The sequence below is a fragment of the Glycine max genome, chromosome 15, assembly GCF_000004515.6.
Source record: "Glycine max cultivar Williams 82 chromosome 15, Glycine_max_v4.0, whole genome shotgun sequence".
Classification (NCBI taxonomy): Eukaryota; Viridiplantae; Streptophyta; class Magnoliopsida; order Fabales; family Fabaceae; genus Glycine; species Glycine max.
The window spans coordinates 26,272,209-26,293,132 of record NC_038251.2 but is presented as its reverse complement, the minus strand read 5'-3'; the positions used below and the strand labels follow the sequence as shown (position 1 = coordinate 26,293,132).

Genomic DNA, 20,924 nt, shown 5'->3' with positions numbered 1-20,924 from the left:
AAGATGAGTTTTATTTAAAGTGTTAGGTGAACAAAATTAATGAATTTTTATCAATAATTTTAAATATTGAAAAAAAATTCATGAAATCCTTTAAAGTCTTATTAAAAATTTATAACATCCTTTCAAATCTTATGAAATCATATTTTGTAAATTCATTAAAATTTGAATTAAAAAATCTTAATTATTAAAGTCTTTTAAAAAAATATTAAAAGTCATTATATTCTTACAAAATCTTTTAAAATCCATAAAAAAATTTATACTAAAATAATCTTTTAAAATTCTAATCTAATACATCTATTAAATTTTCTCCGGTAAAAGGACATCCATCACTGGTGTTTTTCCTTTCTATTCTATCTCCAAAATAGTCAGCATTTCAATAACTAACTAATAGGTACTTATCAAATTTGTTATAGCACATATTGCTTATTCCCGCCAATGAGGTTAGTATTTTCAGTTCTACTCAATCGTAATTTTTAATAATCATTTAATGGGGCTAGAGTTTGGGGAATTATAAAAGTGACTTATATCCATATTTATCAATCTTTATGGCTAACATGAGTAAAAGACTCAGATGGCTATAGCATGACTGTTTGAGCTTAGAAGCATGTTCTTTTATGTTTAAATATAGTTCTGGTAATTTTTATTTAGTTTTCTTAAACTTTAAAGAAAATTAACAAAAGCCTTACATTATAAAGGCTAGACAATATTGGTTCAGTCAATCTTGAAAAAAATGAAAAATTCAAATGATTTTGAGATTAAACATATAAAAAAATAATTTTCTTAAAATTTTAGGAATTTATTGAGCTAAAATGAAATTAATATGAATTTTAGCCCAAAATTACCTAAACAATTAGTGAAAATTCGAAATAAATTATAAAAATAAATTTTAATTCACAATGATCATTTATAAAAATAAAATAAGGTCTCCATCAAGCTTAAAAATATTTGAGTTCATTTACTTTAAAAACTAAAAATGAGGTTTTTATGCGCATAATTAGATTCTAATTATATGAGAAACACATGGATCTTTGTGCAAAGATCCAGATGAACTGAGAACTCTGCAAGACACCCTGCAGCTGATGAGGTGCACACCCACTCGATCCCTTTCTCTCCAAACATGTTAAAATTGAAAAATATATTTTATTTGGAGCAAATTTAATGTTAGAGGTAATTTTGAAAAAATGTATAAATTTACGGCAAATTTAATGTTAATACCTGCATTAATTATTATTTTTAATCCTAGTGATTTGAGTCTTATAAAAAGGTTTGGAAGGAACATTTTTTATTTTAGATTGTTGATCGAGGCCGTACCCGAATCAAATAAACATGAAAATGCAGTAACTAGGAAGTGATCCTAGGTCGTTTCCCAACGAGCAATGACAAGCCAAATGTTCATAATATACTTGCAGTAACAGTAACGATGGGGGGGGGTTTGGTTGTTTGGCAATTAAAGAGCAGAACAAATAAAATGGAATACGAAACTACTAATATTAAAAACGGGTTGTTTCCTCTGATTCAGAAGCCACTCTCTTATCCTGGGTTATGGAGAATTCGTCCCTAACAGTCAACCACTTAATCCAACCCTATTTCAATTTACTAAGCGAAAATCAACTTAGGGTTTTCAATACGTGATTAGGCACCACATACACCAGTTAGCCCTTCGTCCATTAAGCATGAACGCAAGTTAGGCTCAGAGGCAATTAATCGAACACGAAGCGTGCACTGATTAATATTCACGAAATTGGGATAACTGGTGAAGGGAAAACTGCCAAGAAACCACATTACAAGCGAAACCTCAAAGAGCCCAACTCTCTTTGAAGCATGAAGCAACAGAAAACGCAAATGAAGCATGAAGCAGAAACGTAAATGAACAAGAACGTAAATGAACAGAAACGTAAATGAAAGTAGAAGAAGAAGCAAGAATGAACTCGTAATTAGAAGCAGAAAATGAAAATTTACATTAAGAACGAAAACTGTAACAAGGGCACAGAAAAACGTGAAAACCTAAAACCAAAGCTCTGAATAATGAAAATAGCATAGCAAAATAGAATGCCCTGCATGAATCCCAAGGCAGCTATTTAAAAAGAGTCACTCAAAGTCACTGGGCCCTATTACAATACTCTGGCCCAAAACGAAATAAACACTGAACAACATAAAATAAAATTGCGAAATTTCCTAATTAGAAATTAACTAAGGTAAGCGCTACTTTATTTGCCCTCTTCAAGTCCACAACCAAAATCCGGATTAAGCCCAATGTTTCATTAATTCCTGAAATTAGATTAAAAACATCAAATTAGCTAAATGAGCCCAAATAATAAAACTGCCTAATTAATTGACAATTAAGACCAATCAATAATTAAAATTGTGAAAAAAGGGTTTAGAAAATAGAAGAAAATGATGGCACATCAATTGTTAAAATTTTAATTACTAAATTTCAAATTGGTACTTGTTCTACTTGTTTGTTAGCAATTTGCTCCATGGAGCAACAACCTCTTCACCTAGAGTACTAATGGAAAATGTATCGACATACTAGAATTTTGAGTTAAAATTTGATGCTCCTTTAAAAATTTAACAAATATGAAAATAGGGTTCATAATTGATGATCATTCTTAAAATAATATTCTTTCGGAATAAGTATCTAAAATGAGGTCATGTTTCACACCTCCTTCGTTATCCTGACTCCATCGTACCTCCTTCCTTGCACCATGTACGGGTGGTGTTGGTTGCTAGTGTTTGCTTGTAGGGGTGGTGTTGGGTGGTTGGATGGAGTTGAGGCATGGTGGTGGTGGGTGGTTGAGTGGAGGAATAGTTTTATCTGTTTAGGTCTTTTTTGAGACGCAAAAAGCAAAATAAGGGATACAAGAAGTAAAAGCATGATATTAATTAGGGGTGTTTAAAATCGAACCAAATCATTAGTCAAATCGATCCAAAAAACTGAAAATTGCTTAAATTGAAAAATCTAAAAAACTACACATTTTTTGTGATTTGGTTTGGTTTTCGGATCTTGTTATAAAAACTGAACCAAACTTAATAAATCACATATTATTATTATATTGATTTTCATTGTGATAATTAATAATAAGTATTACATAATTTATTACTTTTCCTTTGCTTTATATCCAAGATGCATTTTTACTTTCATATGTTAAAAAAAGAATATACTAATATTGTAAAGAATAATATTAAATATCAAGTGAAGTATAAATTACTATTATATTACAAAAAAAGTGTTGGTAATATCATTAAGTGAAAATAATAATTTTTAACTGAAATATGTTAAACAAAATTTAATAAAAAAATAAAAATCATTTTTAAAATAATATAACATAATAGCTATATAGGTTTAGTTAATAGATTTTAAATTATGGTTATAAAATAAAAAATAAAAAATCATCAAACCGAATCGAATCAAATCACAAAAGTTTTATTTGATTTGATTCAAATTTAATATTATATTTAAACCGATCTAAAGCACATCTTTATTTTATGTTCGATTTAGATGGTTTTTTATATCTAGAAACGAACCACGGTACACTCCAAACACTCCTACTATTAATTGTAAAGAGATTTTCCAATTTTGAAAAGAAAGTTCATGACACAATTTATCATGTGATAACACCTATAAAACATGTAAAACTTCTCCTAAAATAAAGCTTCATTTTTATTAACTATGAATTTAAATACATGATCTTCCAAATAAAATTTATCTTATTTTATTTTTATCTCTAAATTGTCAATACATACATTAAAATAACATTATATCATTGATTATTTTTTTACTTCATGTATTTATTCTATACATTGTATAAACTCTAATATTAATTTTTATTTCAATTTTTATAAACTAAAATATTAATCACATCACCAAATTATCAAATGAAACTATTATTAAAAATTAACTAAAATATATTTTATTTTTAAGAATATTAAATTAATACGAAAAATATTATAAAAAAATTAATACTTTTTTAATTTTAGATGCATCCCAGACATATTTAATCCTAAATTTTAGTTAAGATTTGAGATTGAAAATAACAAAGAAAAGGGTAATTCGGAATACCGCAGTGGATTGAATTTTTTTATCACTGGGATGCCAGTTTCGAACCGAGGGTTTGAAGCTCATGCTCCAAGCCAACAAGTTACTCAGGAAACTGACAACGATACATTGGACAGTTTATAATTTAACGTTGAAACCAGTAGCATGTTTTGAAAAGGTTTTGTTATTCATTGGAAGCTCAGGAGTCATCTTTTGAAGAAGATAACCATCCTTCTATATTTCGCTCTGTTTTCATTCAAGGTAAGCCCTTATACCTTCTACCTTCTTTCTTGCTCTTACTCATTACTTTCTCCCTTTCTCTAACCCCCCTCCCCCCGCTTTTTTTTTTTTTCCCTCTTTGTTTATGATTTTCAGCATAAAGTTTGTACCTTTGGAATCATTGGATGGTTTTGGACATGGAGAAGAGTATATACACTTTTCTCACTGTGCACCGTTGGGAGTCACTGAACTGTATGAAATATAGGTTGGCTTCCCTTAGGCCTGTCCATGGAAGGTTGGCTCTGAAATTTCTCAATTGGGTCATAAAGCAACCCAATTTGGAGCTCAATCATGTTACTCATATTATCTGCACTACCACCCACATACTTGTTAGAGCTAGAATGTACAATTTTGCCAAAACTACATTGAAGCATCTGTTGCAACTGCCTATAGGTTTGAACTCTGTTTTTGGTGCCTTGATGGAGACATACCCCATTTGCAACTCAAACCCGGCTGTTTTCGACCTCCTGATTAGGGTTTGTTTGAGGAACAGGATGGTTGGAGATGCTGTGCAGACTTTCTACTTGATGGGGTTTCGGGGACTGAACCCGTCTGTGTATACTTGTAATATGGTGTTAGGTTCCCTTGTGAAGGAGCAGAAAGTTGATATGTTTTGGTCTTTTTTCAAAGGAATGCTTGCCAAGGGGATTTGTCCTGACGTTGCTACATTCAACATTTTGTTGAATGCTTTGTGTGAGCGAGGGAAATTTAAAAATGCTGGCTTTCTCTTGAGGAAGATGGAAGAAAGTGGTGTTTATCCGACTGCAGTCACTTACAATACTTTGCTTAATTGGTATTGCAAGAAAGGGAGGTACAAAGCAGCCTCTCAGCTGATCGACTGCATGGCATCTAAGGGTATTGGGGTGGATGTTTGTACATATAATGTGTTTATAGATAATTTGTGCAGGGACAGCAGGAGTGCGAAAGGTTATTTATTGTTGAAAAGGATGAGAAGGAATATGGTGTATCCTAATGAGATAACTTATAATACTCTTATTAGTGGATTTGTTAGGGAGGGGAAGATTGAAGTTGCTACAAAAGTTTTTGATGAAATGTCATTGTTTAATTTGTTACCCAACAGTATCACTTACAATACTTTGATTGCTGGGCACTGTACGACGGGAAACATTGGGGAGGCATTGAGACTGATGGATGTTATGGTATCACATGGTTTGAGACCTAATGAAGTGACGTATGGGGCTCTTTTGAATGGGCTATACAAGAATGCTGAATTTGGAATGGTTTCCAGTATTCTTGAGAGAATGAGGATGGGTGGGGTGAGAGTTAGTCATATTAGTTATACAGCAATGATTGATGGATTGTGTAAGAATGGCATGCTTGAAGAAGCTGTGCAGTTGCTGGATGATATGTTAAAAGTTTCTGTCAATCCTGATGTTGTTACATTTTCAGTGCTCATAAATGGATTTTTCAGGGTGGGGAAGATAAATAATGCAAAGGAGATTATGTGTAAGATGTATAAGACTGGACTTGTGCCAAATGGCATTTTGTATTCAACATTAATCTACAATTATTGCAAAATGGGATACTTAAAAGAGGCATTAAATGCTTATGCAGTGATGAATCATAGTGGTCATGTTGCTGATCACTTTACATGTAATGTGTTGGTTGCCACTTTCTGTAGATATGGGAAACTTGAAGAGGCTGAGTATTTTATGAATCACATGAGCAGGATGGGCCTTGATCCTAACTCTGTTACTTTTGATTGCATTATAAATGGGTATGGAAATTCTGGTGATGCATTAAAAGCATTTTCTGTGTTTGATAAAATGAATAGTTTCGGACATTTCCCAAGTCTATTCACATATGGGGGTTTATTGAAAGGACTTTGCATCGGTGGACATATTAATGAAGCCTTGAAGTTTTTCCATAGACTTCGTTGCATTCCTAATGCTGTCGATAATGTTATCTTCAACACAAAACTTACTTCTACATGTAGATCTGGAAATTTATCTGACGCAATTGCCCTTATTAATGAGATGGTTACAAATGATTTTCTGCCTGACAATTTTACATACACTAATCTTATTGCGGGGTTATGCAAGAAGGGTAAAATAGTTGCTGCACTCCTTTTGTCAGGGAAGGCAATTGAAAAAGGATTATTATCTCCAAATCCTGCTGTGTACACTAGTTTAGTTGATGGTCTTCTTAAGCATGGACATGCAAGAGCAGCTTTGTATATTTTTGAAGAAATGCTGAACAAAGATGTTGAGCCTGATACTGTAGCATTCAATGTGATTATAGATCAATACTCAAGGAAAGGGAAAACATCGAAGGTCAATGATATTCTTTCAACAATGAAGAGTAAAAATTTATGCTTCAATTTGGCTACTTACAACATCCTGCTACATGGATATGCAAAGAGGCATGCCATGGCAAGATGTTTTATGTTGTACAAAGACATGATCAGACACGGTTTTTTGCCAGATAAGTTTTCATGGCACTCTCTTATTCTTGGGTATTGTCAGTCCAAATCATTTGATGTTGCTATTAAAATTTTAAGATGGATAACACTGGAAGGTCATGTAATTGATCGTTTTACATTTAACATGCTTATTACCAAGTTCTGTGAAAGGAATGAGATGAAAAAGGCCTTTGAGCTGGTAAAACAAATGAATCAGTTTATGGTTATTCCTAATGTAGATACATACAATGCCCTTTTTAATGGACTCATTAGAACTAGTGATTTTCATAAGGCCCATCGTGTTTTGCAAGTCTTGTTGGAAAGTGGTTCTGTTCCTACAAATAAACAATATATCACTTTAATCAATGGCATGTGTAGAGTTGGAAACATAAAAGGAGCAATGAAACTGCAAGATGAAATGAAAACACTTGGTATCAGCTCCCACAATGTTGCTATGAGCGCTATTGTTAGAGGGCTTGCAAATTCAAAGAAGATTGAAAATGCTATTTGGGTTCTTGATTTGATGCTTGAGATGCAAATCATTCCAACTGTTGCTACCTTCACTACTTTAATGCACGTTTATTGCAAAGAAGCTAATGTCGCAAAAGCTTTAGAATTGAGGAGCATAATGGAACATTGTCATGTGAAGCTTGATGTTGTTGCATACAATGTTCTTATATCCGGCCTTTGTGCTAATGGTGATATTGAAGCTGCTTTTAAACTTTATGAAGAAATGAAACAAAGAGATCTTTGGCCTAATACCTCTATATACATAGTTCTTATTGATTCTTTCTGTGCTGGAAATTATCAAATTGAAAGTGAAAAACTTTTGAGGGACATACAAGACAGGGAATTGGTTTCATTAAATTCATATGGAGGCACCAAAAGATTGAATGAGTTGTTGATAATTTCTAGGAAAGAATTAATTCACTTGAGGTACAAAATGAGAAGAAAGTATGGCTGATCGCATTATGCTTTTTGTTTGCCCAAAATGTGAGTTGGCAGATGAGGCTGAACCAACAGTTCTGTTACTCATCAAGATGTGATATTGCTGTATGGTTTGTATTCCACTCCTGACTCCTCCAGTATCATTCTTTTGGTTTCTTGCACACTTGATTCTTATTTTTTAGTATACTTTTTAATCTGTCCCTTCTGATTTTTTTTTTGGTTACTCTGCTTCAGGTTGTGCTTCATATGAACAAAATCCATCTTCTTGGAATAAAGTTGTAGACAGTGTGAAGAGAAGACACACTTAAAAGGTTTTTATCATTGCTTGGCCTTTTTCCCCGTCTGAACTAAATAATGTGGCATGACTTATGATTAGTATGCTACATGATATTGAAAATAGCATTTTTTATTCAACGTCAACGAACAAGCTGTTTGTATTAATATAGTTAGTGATGTTAATTATCAGCTGTGTCGGTCAATTCTCATGGAATTTATATTGGCTGATATTCAAATCTGAAAATTTCCCAGGTCTGTACTTATACTGGGTCAGTTCAATTTGTTGAGATTTGTTTCCTCGGTTAAGAGCAGTGGAGGTTTCCTTTTGGTTAAAAGCTTTTTGGAGACACTTGCACAAGAAATCCTTTGATGCCCCGGGACTTTTGTTCTTTGCAGTTAACACTGTATGATACTTTCTTGGCTCTCAGATGCATTTAACAATACCATTAAATATTATAGAAAACCAATCCTTCATCTAAAGGTAAACTTTTCATGTTTATCTTCTAGCAAATATTTAATTACTTAGTGATGATTTTAACTTGATGATTATTAGTATTTACTGGTAGTAGACTGTTCTAGATTTCAATGGCAATGGTGTTGGATGTGGAGTACACCTGTTAAATGGACCATTCTATTTTTACTATTACGCATTTTTCATGTTTCGTTGAAGTCACTAAGGGTGTGCTTATTGTGAATTGCTGTATTTGGCTGTAAATTTGCATCCAAAACACTTTTGCAATTGTCAGTTGATTATAAATTCTATATTAGGAACCCTGATAGAGTCCCTAGTTTGGACTCTGATATAGGAAAGGATTTAATATGCTGGGCCAGCAACGGACAGACCTCACGAAAGTGTAGACTAAAAGGAATTTGTTGAAGGGTTCTAAGTTAGTGGGAAGAGATGGCAGGTCATTAGCATTTAAGGGGGATGGATCATGTGAACAAGGGGGTTATATAGTTTGTGTGTGCATGAAAGAAGGGAAGGAGGTTCATTTTGGTGGTTGGGCCTTTTTGCTGGCTAGGGAAAGTATTTTCTCTAAGGAGCTTTTGCTCTGGGAGAGGGTATTGTATCCAACATAAAGTTATGGATGCTTTCAGAATGTGCGCATTATTTCCTTGAATTCTTTTATGCCGCAACCACCAATTTTGGGGATAATTTGGCAAGAACACAAATACATGATAGGCAAGGTTCTACAATATTATTTCTCTAGGCTTCTGGAATAAAGTCTTCCTTTCTGGCAGATATATTTGCATTGATTTGCTTTACAGCCAACATGAACACTTCCCATGACAACTTTTGCTTTTTAAATGTGCCTGAGAGACTTGTTCATTGTTCTTATTTATATGGTCTGGTTTCCTTTTAATGTAAAATATATATGGTCTTTACAGAATTAAATTTCTTACCCAAAATTTCTCTATCCCACCTCTTGCCCCCTGCCTTATTATATCTGCACACTTTACACTGTAAATTATTCAAGCATTTGCTTCTGAATGCTGTGCTCTAACGTTAACCAAGACATTATTTTATGTATAGCTTGTAGACTGTTGGTCCTGTCAGTGTTTGAGTTGATTCAGGAATTACTGTTGATCTGAAGAACTCTACCAGTACCTGACTTATACATGCACAGGAACTGGAATATGTGTTGCAATTTGCAAGTATTTGGTTTGACAAAAGAAGTTGCTATTGCCTCAAGTGCCAAGAGTTTTATGGTAGAACATCTTTTCTGTGAGACATAAGTCTTAGGCAATAGGTAATGTAGAAATTTTTTCTGTTCCTTAAATTGCAACTTGGTAAATGGCCCATTAGCTTTAATGCTGCCCTTTGGCTTATCTATTGTTTCATGCTTCTCAGTTTCTATGCTAATGGTTCTCTTTTTATTCTGTTGCTATTGGGATTGTAGTTGTGGAAATGCAAGAAGAAAAATATCTAATTTCACTAAATACAAGGATGACCAATATTTAAATGAAAAATTCTTTGCAAAATTAGTGTGAAACTCTTCTGTTCCTAATTTTTCTTCGTATAAAATTGACTTAAAAAGTTGATGTGAATTTGAGAATAATTGTCTCCACATGCTTGTTATATTTTTAACCTTTTCAATCTCATCTATACATGCAATCAAGATGAAATTTTGTCTATTTTTTAAGTAACTATAAATTATAATATTCTTAAGCATTTTAAATGATATTTTACAATTACTAATACCATTTTTATGCAAGTTGCAAGAAAAATTACAATAAACAAAACATGGGTCTTTGACTCCTGTGTATTGCAATCAATACAGCATGTTAAGTTGAGTATGATGTCAGGTGGCAATGGTTTTGGCCAAAAACTCCTAAATGAGAGGAATAAAGCTTTGGATATCGACTACTTAAGTTGTTTTATTGTTAGTAGTAGTCATATATTATGTGGTACCATGTAGCCACTTGAATGAGATATGTGGAATAATTGGTGCCATGATTGTCCTCAATGTTCTGCAGGGGAAACTGAGAAATTAAAGTGCACTGCATTTGTTTTCCAGATATAGGAGTAATCCAAGTTATAACATGTTTGGTACCCCATTTGTCGGACAATAATTGCGTCTAATACCCACATCCAAGGCAAAGCTATATGGAGTAACTTCAGGTTTTTACGTTCCATATCCATATGCGCATTTCTCCCTGTTGAATGCAGAACCTAACAGGTGCTTAGTAGACTATGGTATGTATTTTTCTGTTTAGTATCTATGTATCTTTTTACAAGTTTCTGCGACAATGAATTTGTTCTCAACAAGTTACTGCACATTGGTAGGTGAAACATAGATGGTGTTTTCCTGGGGCCGAGAGGAACGTGATTTCTTCATGCGGAAGTGAAGCATTCAAAGTGTTTATGTATTGCATGTTTACCCCATGATGCGGCCATCATTTCAAGTCATGAGGACTTGATGACCTCCAATAGTGTGGATAAGGCGGGATGCAACAGTGAGTAGTGGAAAACGGAAGGATTCTAAGCATCAAAGCGCTTTATCTTATCCATTCTCTGGTTTACTATCTCAGTTTCTCCTATTTGTGTAAAATAACTTGGGAGAAAAGTTCTTCCGTATCATATTCAACTTTCAAAGAACCATCAACCAACTTAAAAATGAAGCAAAGCGAGTGAAACATAAACCATATTGCAATGTTTCTTGGAGATTATTCAAAGCTACATAAATGTATCATGGGAAGTAAACTATATAGAAAAAGCAAAAGAAGATATAAATTCATTTCTCAAAAATAAGTAAATATATTGCATTGTAGACGCCATTTGTTGGGTTGGAGTATATTGAATAGCAAGAGAATGATCACTTGGACAGCTCAAATGATGCTTTGGTGTCTTTTTTCTCTCTCCGCAAAACAACATTCAATATAACGGGTACAAGGGATACCCAACCCATATACACAGAAAACCAGATTATACGTAATTGACAATCTCCTGAGCTGATTACAAGATATTAACTAACATATGTAAATTAATATAACAACCAACCATAACAAGCCCACCCATTGAAAAACCACCGAACAAATTAATTACCACAGAGAGCATTATCGAGAGTTCACCACACTGCCATCTTCAAGACACAGACTAGAACCAGCGCACAAAAATCATGCACCAAGTTATTCAGGTCATAAATCTTCAAATATTCTGCTACTAAGCCAAGCTCCCGGGTTAATATACCTCCAGGTTGATTTTGTGCTTTCACCCCAGTAGAGTATGATATAGATAGCCTTAACCAATGGATTCTTGCTCCCTCTCCGGAAAGGTTTCAAAATCTTTGGCTACAATGTTCCATGAGAAATGACATAAAACGAGGCTCATACAAACAATCATTGATGAAATGAGGAACTTCCTGTAGAATAGTTAGAAGCCGGAAGAGATACACAACAGACACATTCTCAACTTACTTCTCCTTTTATTTTCCCTTGAAAGATTACATGTGTCGTTATATCTCAAGTACAATGAAATCTTGAAAAATAAAAAATCTTTGGAATTATTTAAGGCAGATGGAAACATACTATTGCACAATAAGAATGTTATATTACTAAAAGTAAAAGTGTAAGAGTGACTCTACAATGTCATACCATTGTTTAACTTCCCTGCTTGTATTTATTATGCCCTCCACAGGCCACAACTTTGAAATGAAATCACTACTAAACTAAAACCTTTCAAATTTCCACTTTGAAGTCATTCACGTTGCTTGCTTTAGGTTTTATTCATCATCATTAATTTTCAAAGAATGAGTATGATTTACATACACCAACAACATGAAATCCTATGGGATAATATATACATACATGGAAATAAATTATGTTACGTTCAGCTTCCCTCAATCAATAATATAAAACACTCTTACGAGGCTTGTTCCATATGCTACGTCCATTCTGAGCCCTTTCATTTCCAAAAGAATCAGCCAGGTCAATAAGCTATGGTTGTGATAACATTCAATCTAGCAATTGAATTCAACTAGGAGATAGGAACTTCTTTGCAAATAAAGATAAATTAAGATTCATATAATTTAGCCTCCAAACAGATAAAATAGTTCAATATTCTTACAACTACCTGATGTGAGTTTAATTGCTCCTAACACCACTAAAACTAAAATCTTGCTTGGTGGACAACCCTCCTCAAGAAAATAGAAAATCCCCCGTACCCAAAGATAAGTTGAGTAGCTACCATGAGATGAATGGTGTGTTTATATAGCAATTACGCTTAATGTAACTTACTTTTATCTCAATGAGACAAAAGACTTCCTTCTATGCTACAATATAGGAAAGTGGGAATATTCGTTTGATGCACTTCAAACAGCAATCCATGCATCCCCAAAACTAATTGTAATTTAGGTATGTGCATTAATTTTCTAGGTAAGACTCTACTAACAATCTTAACATGTCATTGTCATCTTGCCTGGTAGTGTTGGATTTGTCTCTCTGTTCCACCACTTTTTACTCAACAAAACAAAATGCAAACATAATAATGATATTTTGAGAAGCTAAAATTTAATTTCCCCCTTCTCTTACAAAGCTATGCAACTAAGTTTTGCTGAGGCTTTGTCTAGGTGCTTCGAATGATATTTCCAACACTTGTTTAATTAATAAGATAAACCTTTGACCATAGACATAAAAATATAGACTTGAATCAATGCCTCTATACAGGCAAGAAGATAAAATAACAAGAAAAACATGAATCACCTTCCTAGTTCTTTTAAGGACTAATGATTGGTTAAAATTTTTGAAAGACTATATAGGTTTAAGAAATAGTCCTATCATCAATTTTCGTTTTGTTTGAACTATTCAAATTCATAACCCTCATAAGTCACAACACAAGCTAACAGATCTGGCTTCTCTAGAGTTTGAAAAGAAACTGCACACAATGCAATTACAAATCTAATCGTTCAAATTTATATAATTTAATTTTAAATATTAATTTACTACTTTAAAAATAAATTGGATGAATGAGATTCATGCAGTTCTACTTATAATGCAAAGTTCAGGTTAACATCATTACCTACTAGCACAATGCCAAAGACAATGTTCTTATTATAAATTTTGATCCTCTACCGTTGTTATAAGTGAAACTCTATGAATCTCATTCATCCAATTTATTTTAATGGTGAAATTAGAAACTGCATGGTGTGCAATTTTGTTTAAAACTGTAAATGATCCGGATCCAAAATAAGGTCGAGTCTTGAATGTGTGAGCACAAAACTCACCATGATTGCACTAAATCAATCACAGCCATGGTCTTTTCATCAGTGTCTGAATTGCTAAAAAATCCATGATTTTCAACTATTTTCCACATGAAGCCTCTTAAGCACTTGTTTTCACAAACTTGCCCCAAACTGGTAATTTTGTCAACAAAAATGTCAAAATGCATTAAATTAGCATGGGAACTCACTTAAAAGGTACCATCAAAATTGGGTATATCAACCTCCCTACACTTGAGCATTGCTTGCCCTCAAGGAATTTAATCTAATTTAGAAATTCAACTCACATCTCTCTAGTCAAGAAACTCGTACCATAATTCAGTAGTTATTATAAGTGAAACTACATGAATCCCATTCATCTAATTTTTTTTCTTTCTATATAACAAGTTAATACTTTAAATTAAATTGTATTAATTTTAATGGCGAGATTAGCAACTGCATAATATGCAGTTTTGTCTGAAAATATAGATGATTGGGGTCTGGAATGTGAGTGCGAAGGCCTAAGCATCACAGTTTTAGTTTTGGGGTGGAAAGTCTTGCCATACAAAGTTAAAAACATGATAAATTAGATATATTTATATTTAGAACATAAAATAATACATTTACCTAAAATTTTTAAGATGATACCATAATTGTTGGAAGAAGGAGTGGACGACATTGAAATAGGTGATTGGACAACACTATGGGTATTGTCTAGTCTAGCCCTCTATGTTGGAATCTATCTTATGTCCAGTGGCGCGTGCAATCTAGTCTACCTATGCATAATCTAGTCTACTTAGATAGTTCATTGACATTGTTCTGTGTTGTAACTATTTTAACCATCTGTAACCGTTTTCAATTATTTTGTTGCATGTATGCTCCTATAAGAGGAGTTTGTTAGCATGGTTCGATAAGCGAGTTAGAGAGAGCTTCTGAACCCAAAATATAATCATATACAATCTCCAGTGTTGTGTGATCTCTCTTCTCCTCCTATCATCTATTTGCATATTTTCTTAGTTTTAAACCCAACAAATTGGTATTAGAGCTTTGGTTCAGATTAGTTCTGCATCTGTTTCGTGGTGGGTCTAGGTCATTAGAGATCAACCATTCTATTTTTGTTCGTGTTGTGTCTTCAACATTCATCAAGAAGATGGTCAACACAATTAAGATTGAGAAATTTATGGGGAATAATAGCTTTAACCTTTGGCGCATCAAGATGCGTGCCTTGTAAAAAGAACAGGGAATTTGTGCACCTCTCTCCGATCAACCGTCAAAGGTTGATAATGTTAGAGATAGGGGGAGCAACATAGTGAACAACCTAAGGCTAAAGCTTGAAGCTCAAGGAAAAGCTTGAAGAAGTTTTGGCTTTTACTTGCCCAACTCCTTTGAGTGACATTTGTATTGGTTGTTATCTTGATTGATGCATCTTAGTACATTTGTTATCTGCTTTGCATCCTGCATCATCATGGTTAGTATCAAGAAAAGTTTCTAAGTTAAAAAAATTTCTTCAGAGGTAAAAACTCTCTGTTTTAATCGATTACAGAGTTGTCGTAATCGATTACAACAAGCTGTTTGAAGCTTAAAGAGTTAAGTCTCATATCGGTTTAATCGATTACAATAGTATTTTAATTGATTTCACTGTTGTTAGACCATGACTGATCTTTTTCAGGAGTCTCAACTTTAATCAATTACCAAGTGGATTAATCGATTACTTCTCTCTCGTTCAAGTGTTCAAAGGTGAACTAGAACACTTTAATCGATTATATTGTTCTTGAGTTGTTTTCCAGATGTTGCATGAACACTTTAATTGATTACTTTGGTAAAACAATCAATTACCTTATAGATTTAATCGATTATAGACAGTTATAATTGTTCTCTCTATAAATAACCAGCTTGTGTTCACATCTATACATCAAGAGATCATTAGAGAATACTCAATACATCTTAAAAATAAATTCTTAATTTCAGAATGAACAAAATTTCGTGTTGTTATTAGTGAATAAGAGAAGAGAAGAATAATGCTTTATAGTAACTCACAACTTCTTAATTCTTTGGTTATGAAGATCTTTTCTTGGAAGTGAGTTGTGTCTTTTGAGTAAAAGAAGATCACCTTCTCAGTCCAACAAGGTTTATGTGGAAAGATTGGTCAGGTTGTATCTCTCCTACTTGTTTTTTCTTAGGTATGGTTTTTACTCGGTTTTTGTTTTTATGCATGAATTTCTTACAACATGCTAGAATAGGGTTTTCTAATTTGGCCTAAGAGTAGGGTTCTCTTAGGCTTATATTCAGTGTTGGGTGCCTTAGTCTCTTTTTTTAGGGTGGGAATTGTAGATTGGTTGTGATTGCTTGTAAGGATTCTTGATGCATAATGGAAATCTAATTCAGGTTGCGGATTAGATAACTGGATTAGCTTCTCTAGAAATAGAGAGTGAACCAGTATAAAAGATTGTTTCTTTCTTCTCTTGTTCTAATATTTTTCTCTCATTCAAGGTTTAATCAACTCATTCAAGTTTTAATCAATTCTTTTGAGTATTAAACAAGTTTTTCACAAAGATTTAAGTTTTATGATTGTGAAAGAAAGGATGTTAATGAAGGATCATGTTTAAGGAAGGATTGATTAAGTATTGATTACATTCGATTCATATTTGTTTTGTGATGCAATCCATATAAAAGTTTTTCTAATTCTGTTTTTTAAAGTATATTTTGTTTTAAAAACCAATTCACCCCCCTCTTGGTTTATTGAGTTCCATCATCTTTTTCAATTGTTATCAGAGCTAAGTCTTGAAAGATACTCAAGGTCACAATTTTTCTAACATGACGGGCTAAAAAATATCACTTTCAAAGAGGGTGCAGCTTTGAATCGACCTCCGTTGTTTGAGGGTGAACATTTTTCTTTTTGGCAAAAGAGAATGGAAATCTTTATTCAATCAATTGATCCTGGTGCATGGAATGCCATCATTAAAGGTCCTTTCATTCCTACTAAGGAAGTGAATGGTGAATTAATACCTAAAGAATGATGAAATGAGAGATGATGAGAAAAGAAAAGTGCAAGATAATCAAAAAGCTAAAAATATTTTAACTTTTTGGTTTATCTTCTGATGAATTCCTTCATATTGAAAGGTGCAAAAGTGAAAAAGAAATCTGGAATATGCTTGAGGCCACTCATGAAGGCACAATGGATGTGAGAAGAGCAAGAAAGCACACTCTCGTATTTAAATATGAAGCATTTTCGAATGAAGAATGGGGAAACCATTTCAGAACTTCAAACAAAATTCACTCACATTATGAACCATCTCCTTGGTCTAGGAAAAACATTTTAAGATTACTATGTTAGAAAGTTTGACATTCTAAGAGTAAAATACATGTGGATTCCAAAAGATTTATCTCTGAAGATTAACCCCATTAGACCCAACTTAAATTGGGTACCACCTCTCTCTAATTGATTTTGTCTTGTAGGTATTGTAGCTCCATGTAGAGCTTGTAGGCCTTGGATCTCCTTCATCAATGAACTCATTCGCTTCTTGAAGATCAATGGTAGTGGAATGGAAAAGGAGGAAAGGTGATTGGAGATGCCACTTCAAGGAGAAGATGAGTCATGAACAACCTCACCACCATAGGAAGCCATGGATAAAAGCTTGAAGGTAGGAGAAGATGAGTGGAGAACAAAAACTACCCCTAATACAAAAACTAGTCTAGGTGCCCTAAAATACAAGGGCTGAAAATCTTACATTACAAGGGTATCCTAAACTTGTGGGGTACCCTCCCTACATTATGGAGCACTAAATACAAGGCCCCAAAAAATAATGAAACCTAATCTAATATATACAAAGATAAGTGGGATCATACTTAGCCCATAGGCCCAAAATCTATCCTAAGGCTCATGAGAACCCTAGGGTCTTCTCCTGCATCTCTAGCCCAATCTTCTTGGAGTCTTCTATTCAATGCCCTTGGAGGGTAGGATTGCATCAGTAGGGGTGCCTAAAAGCAAGATATTCACTATGGTACTTGGATAGTGACTGCTCTAGACACATGACGTGTGACAAGTCCAAACTATGGTCATGTTTGGAGACAACAACAAAGGAAAAATAATGATTCTCATGATATAGGGAATCAACATAAAACTCAGATTAAGAATGTGTTATATGTGGATGGACTAAAGCATAACCTTCTAAGCATTAGTCAACTTTGTGATAAAGGGTTCAAAATAGAGTTCAATAGAAATTGATGTCTTATAAGTGAAGCCATATCCGGTAAAGTTGTCCAGATCAGTAAGAGAATAGGTAATATCTATATGTTGAATGTTGAACATGTATCTTTTCATGAGCTAAGTTGCTTGGTGAGTAAGATAGATGATTCATGATTGTGGCATCATAGGGCTGCACATATTAACATGCATCATTTAAATCATCTAGTTAGGAAAGTCTATTGGTTTTCCAAAACTCAAGTTTGATAAAAATAAATAAATTGTGTGAAGCTTGTCAAAAAGGGAAGCAAGTTAAAAACTCTTTTCATAGCAAAAACATTATTTCTACTTCAAAACCCCTTGAACTACTTCACATTGATTTACTTGGTTCCTCTAGAACTATGAGTTTAGATGGAAATTACTATGGCTTGGTAATAGTGGATGATTACTCAAGGTTTACTTGGACCTTGTTCTTGAAAACAAAAAAATGACGCTTTTGATGCTTTTCGCAAACTTGCCAGGTGATTCAAAATGAAAAAGGTCTCAACATTGTTTCAATGAGAAGTGATCATGGAGGTGGATTTCAAAATGATTCTTTTGAAAAATTGTGAAGAAAATTGAATTCACCACAATTTTTCAGCCCCAAGAACACCTCAGCAAAATGGTGTTGTGGAGAGGAAAAATCGATCCCTTGAAGAAGGTGCAAGAACCCTTCTAAATGAAACAAGGCTACCTATGTACTTTTGGGTAGATGTTGTAGATACTATTTATTACACCTTAAATATAGTACTTATTAGATTTATTTTGAAGAAAACTCCTTGTGAACTGTATAAAGGAAGAAAATAGAACATTTCACACCTGAGAGTTTTTGGTTGCAAGTGTTTCGTTTTAAATAACGGTAAATACTTTATTGGAAAATTTGATGCAAAGGATGATGAGGCTATCTTTCTTGGTTACTCATTGCATAGTAAGGCATATAGAGTATTCAATAAAAGAACTTTAATTGCAGAAGAATCTGTACATGTGGTTTGTGATGAAACTAACTCTATTGTTCAAGAAAATACTTTAGAAGAAGATGCAGGTTTTCAAGAAAAGGATTCTAATCTTGAAGATGCAGGTTTTCAAGAAAAGGATTCTAATCTACAACAATTCTTAAAGAACTTTCTAGAGAGTGAAGAACTCAGAAATATCTCTCCTTAGACAACATAATTGGAGAAATCTCAAAGGGTATTTCTACGCGCTCTAAACTTAGAATTCTATGTAACAACATGGATTTTGTTTCTCAAGTTGAACAAAGAAACATTGATGAAGCTTTATGGGATGAACATTGGTTAATGGAAACGCTTGAAGAGCTGAATCAATTTAAGAGAAATGATGTATGTGATTTAATTCCTAAACCAATCTTTCACAAGTCAATCGGAACCCAATGGGTGTTTCAAAACAAACTTGATAAATCCGAAATCATAGTATGGAATAAAGCAAGATTGGTTGCAAAAGGATACAACCAAGAAGAAGGAATTGACTATGATGAAACCTATGCTCCAATTGCAAGGTTAGAAGCTATAAGATTGCTACTTGCATTTGCTTGTATTATGAATTTCAGACTTTTTTGGATGGATGTAAAAAGCACCTTCCTCAATGCTGCATTGAAGAAGAAGTGTATGTAGACCAACCACTAGGTTTTTTGGATTACAAACATCCTAACTATGTCTATAAACTGAAAAAGGCTTTATATGGTTTGAAGCAAGCACCAAGGTCATGGTATGATAGATTGAGCAGATTTTTAATTGAACAATCTTTCATTAGAGGTCAGGTTGAAAAAAAAATTATTTATTAAGAAAGCAAACAATGATTTATTATTTGTTCAAATATATGCTGATCATATCATATTGCTCTACTAATGAAACTCTGTGCAATGAATTTTTATGTTGTATGCAGAAAGAATTTGAGATTACTATGATAGGACAATTAAATTTCTTTCTAGGACTCCAAGTCAAGAAAATGAAACACAGAACCTTCCTCAGTCAAACCAAATACTGCATAGAACTGATAAAGGAACTTGGCATGGAAAAATGAAAAGAAGCATCTACTCCTATGGCTACATCAACCTACCTTGACTTAGATGAGAAAGGTAAAATAGTGGATGAATCAAGATTCAGAAGTATGATTGGATTACTTCTCTACCTAACTACAAGTAGATCAGATATCATGATTAGTGTTTTCTTATGTGCAAGATACCAATCAAATCCTAAGGAATTTCACTTAACTGTTGTTAAAAGGATCATTAAGTATCTTAAGGGCACAACCAATGTAGGTTTGTGGTATCCCAAAGGTACCTCCTTATACTTAACAGGCTTTTTAGATTCTGATTTTGTAGGATGTAAATTAGATATAAAAAGTACAAGTTGGACATGTCATATACTTGGAAGCTCTCTAGTGTCTTGGAATTGCAAAAAGTAAGCTTGTGTCGCACTTTCAACTGCCGAGGTTGAATATATAGATGCAGGAAGTTGTTGTGCTCAAAGTCTTTGGATGAAGCAACAACTAAAAGACTTTAGAGTATCTCTTGACCACATTCCTCTGAAATGTGATAACACAAGTGCTATTAATCTAACCAAGAAACCTATCATGCATTCTAGGACTAACCACATATAAATAAGGCATCATTTTCTAAGAGATCAAGTGTCTAAAGGTGTCTGCTTCATTGAATTCATTGATAGTCATCAATTAGCAGACATTTTCACTAAACCTCTTGCTAGAGATAGATTCTTTGACATTAGAAAAGAACTAGGCATATTGGATGAATCTAGCTTAGAATAACATTTTGTTTGCATAGTGTATGATTCACATTAGCATTCATATCATTTGTTTGTTTAATGTGTGTTTTAGCTTAGTGGTTCATGTGCGTACCCATTAGTTTGTGTTAAAGATCACATGTTTTTCTTATTTATTTTGTGATTTCTTGTTGTTTTAATCGATTACTCTTCATTTTAATCGATTACTGTATGACTTCTGGATGGTAAGTTTTTCAAAACTTTTTGTTTTAATCGATTACACTATGATTTAATTGATTACCATTGCTTG

General features: G+C 33.4%; 2 protein-coding genes across 12 annotated transcripts; both read left to right on the top strand.

The window, feature by feature from the left end:
* Positions 1-4,033: 4,033 nt before the first annotated feature.
* LOC100817407 (pentatricopeptide repeat-containing protein At5g55840) lies at positions 4,034-11,214 on the top strand. Of its 11 annotated transcripts, none has more exons than XM_006597889.4 (7): positions 4,046-4,297; positions 4,412-7,790; positions 7,920-7,996; positions 8,214-8,442; positions 9,496-9,712; positions 10,440-10,659; positions 10,750-11,214. In XM_006597889.4, exon 2 carries the CDS (start codon positions 4,441-4,443, stop codon positions 7,699-7,701), a length of 3,261 nt encoding a protein of 1,086 aa, XP_006597952.1. In that variant the 5' UTR covers positions 4,046-4,297; positions 4,412-4,440; the 3' UTR covers positions 7,702-7,790; positions 7,920-7,996; positions 8,214-8,442; positions 9,496-9,712; positions 10,440-10,659; positions 10,750-11,214. The 11 variants fall into 11 exon arrangements, 10 of the variants coding, with proteins under 10 accessions (XP_006597952.1, XP_014623650.1, XP_014623646.1 ...); XM_014768164.3 differs by having other exon boundaries at positions 4,412-7,795; positions 8,214-8,365; positions 9,590-9,712; XM_014768160.3 differs by having other exon boundaries at positions 4,412-7,795; positions 8,214-8,365.
* A 7,894-nt stretch (positions 11,215-19,108) lies between these two features.
* LOC106796131 (uncharacterized mitochondrial protein AtMg00820-like) lies at positions 19,109-19,507 on the top strand. Its single transcript, XM_014767693.1, has one exon. It carries the CDS (start codon positions 19,109-19,111, stop codon positions 19,505-19,507), a length of 399 nt encoding a protein of 132 aa, XP_014623179.1.
* Positions 19,508-20,924: the final 1,417 nt, after the last annotated feature.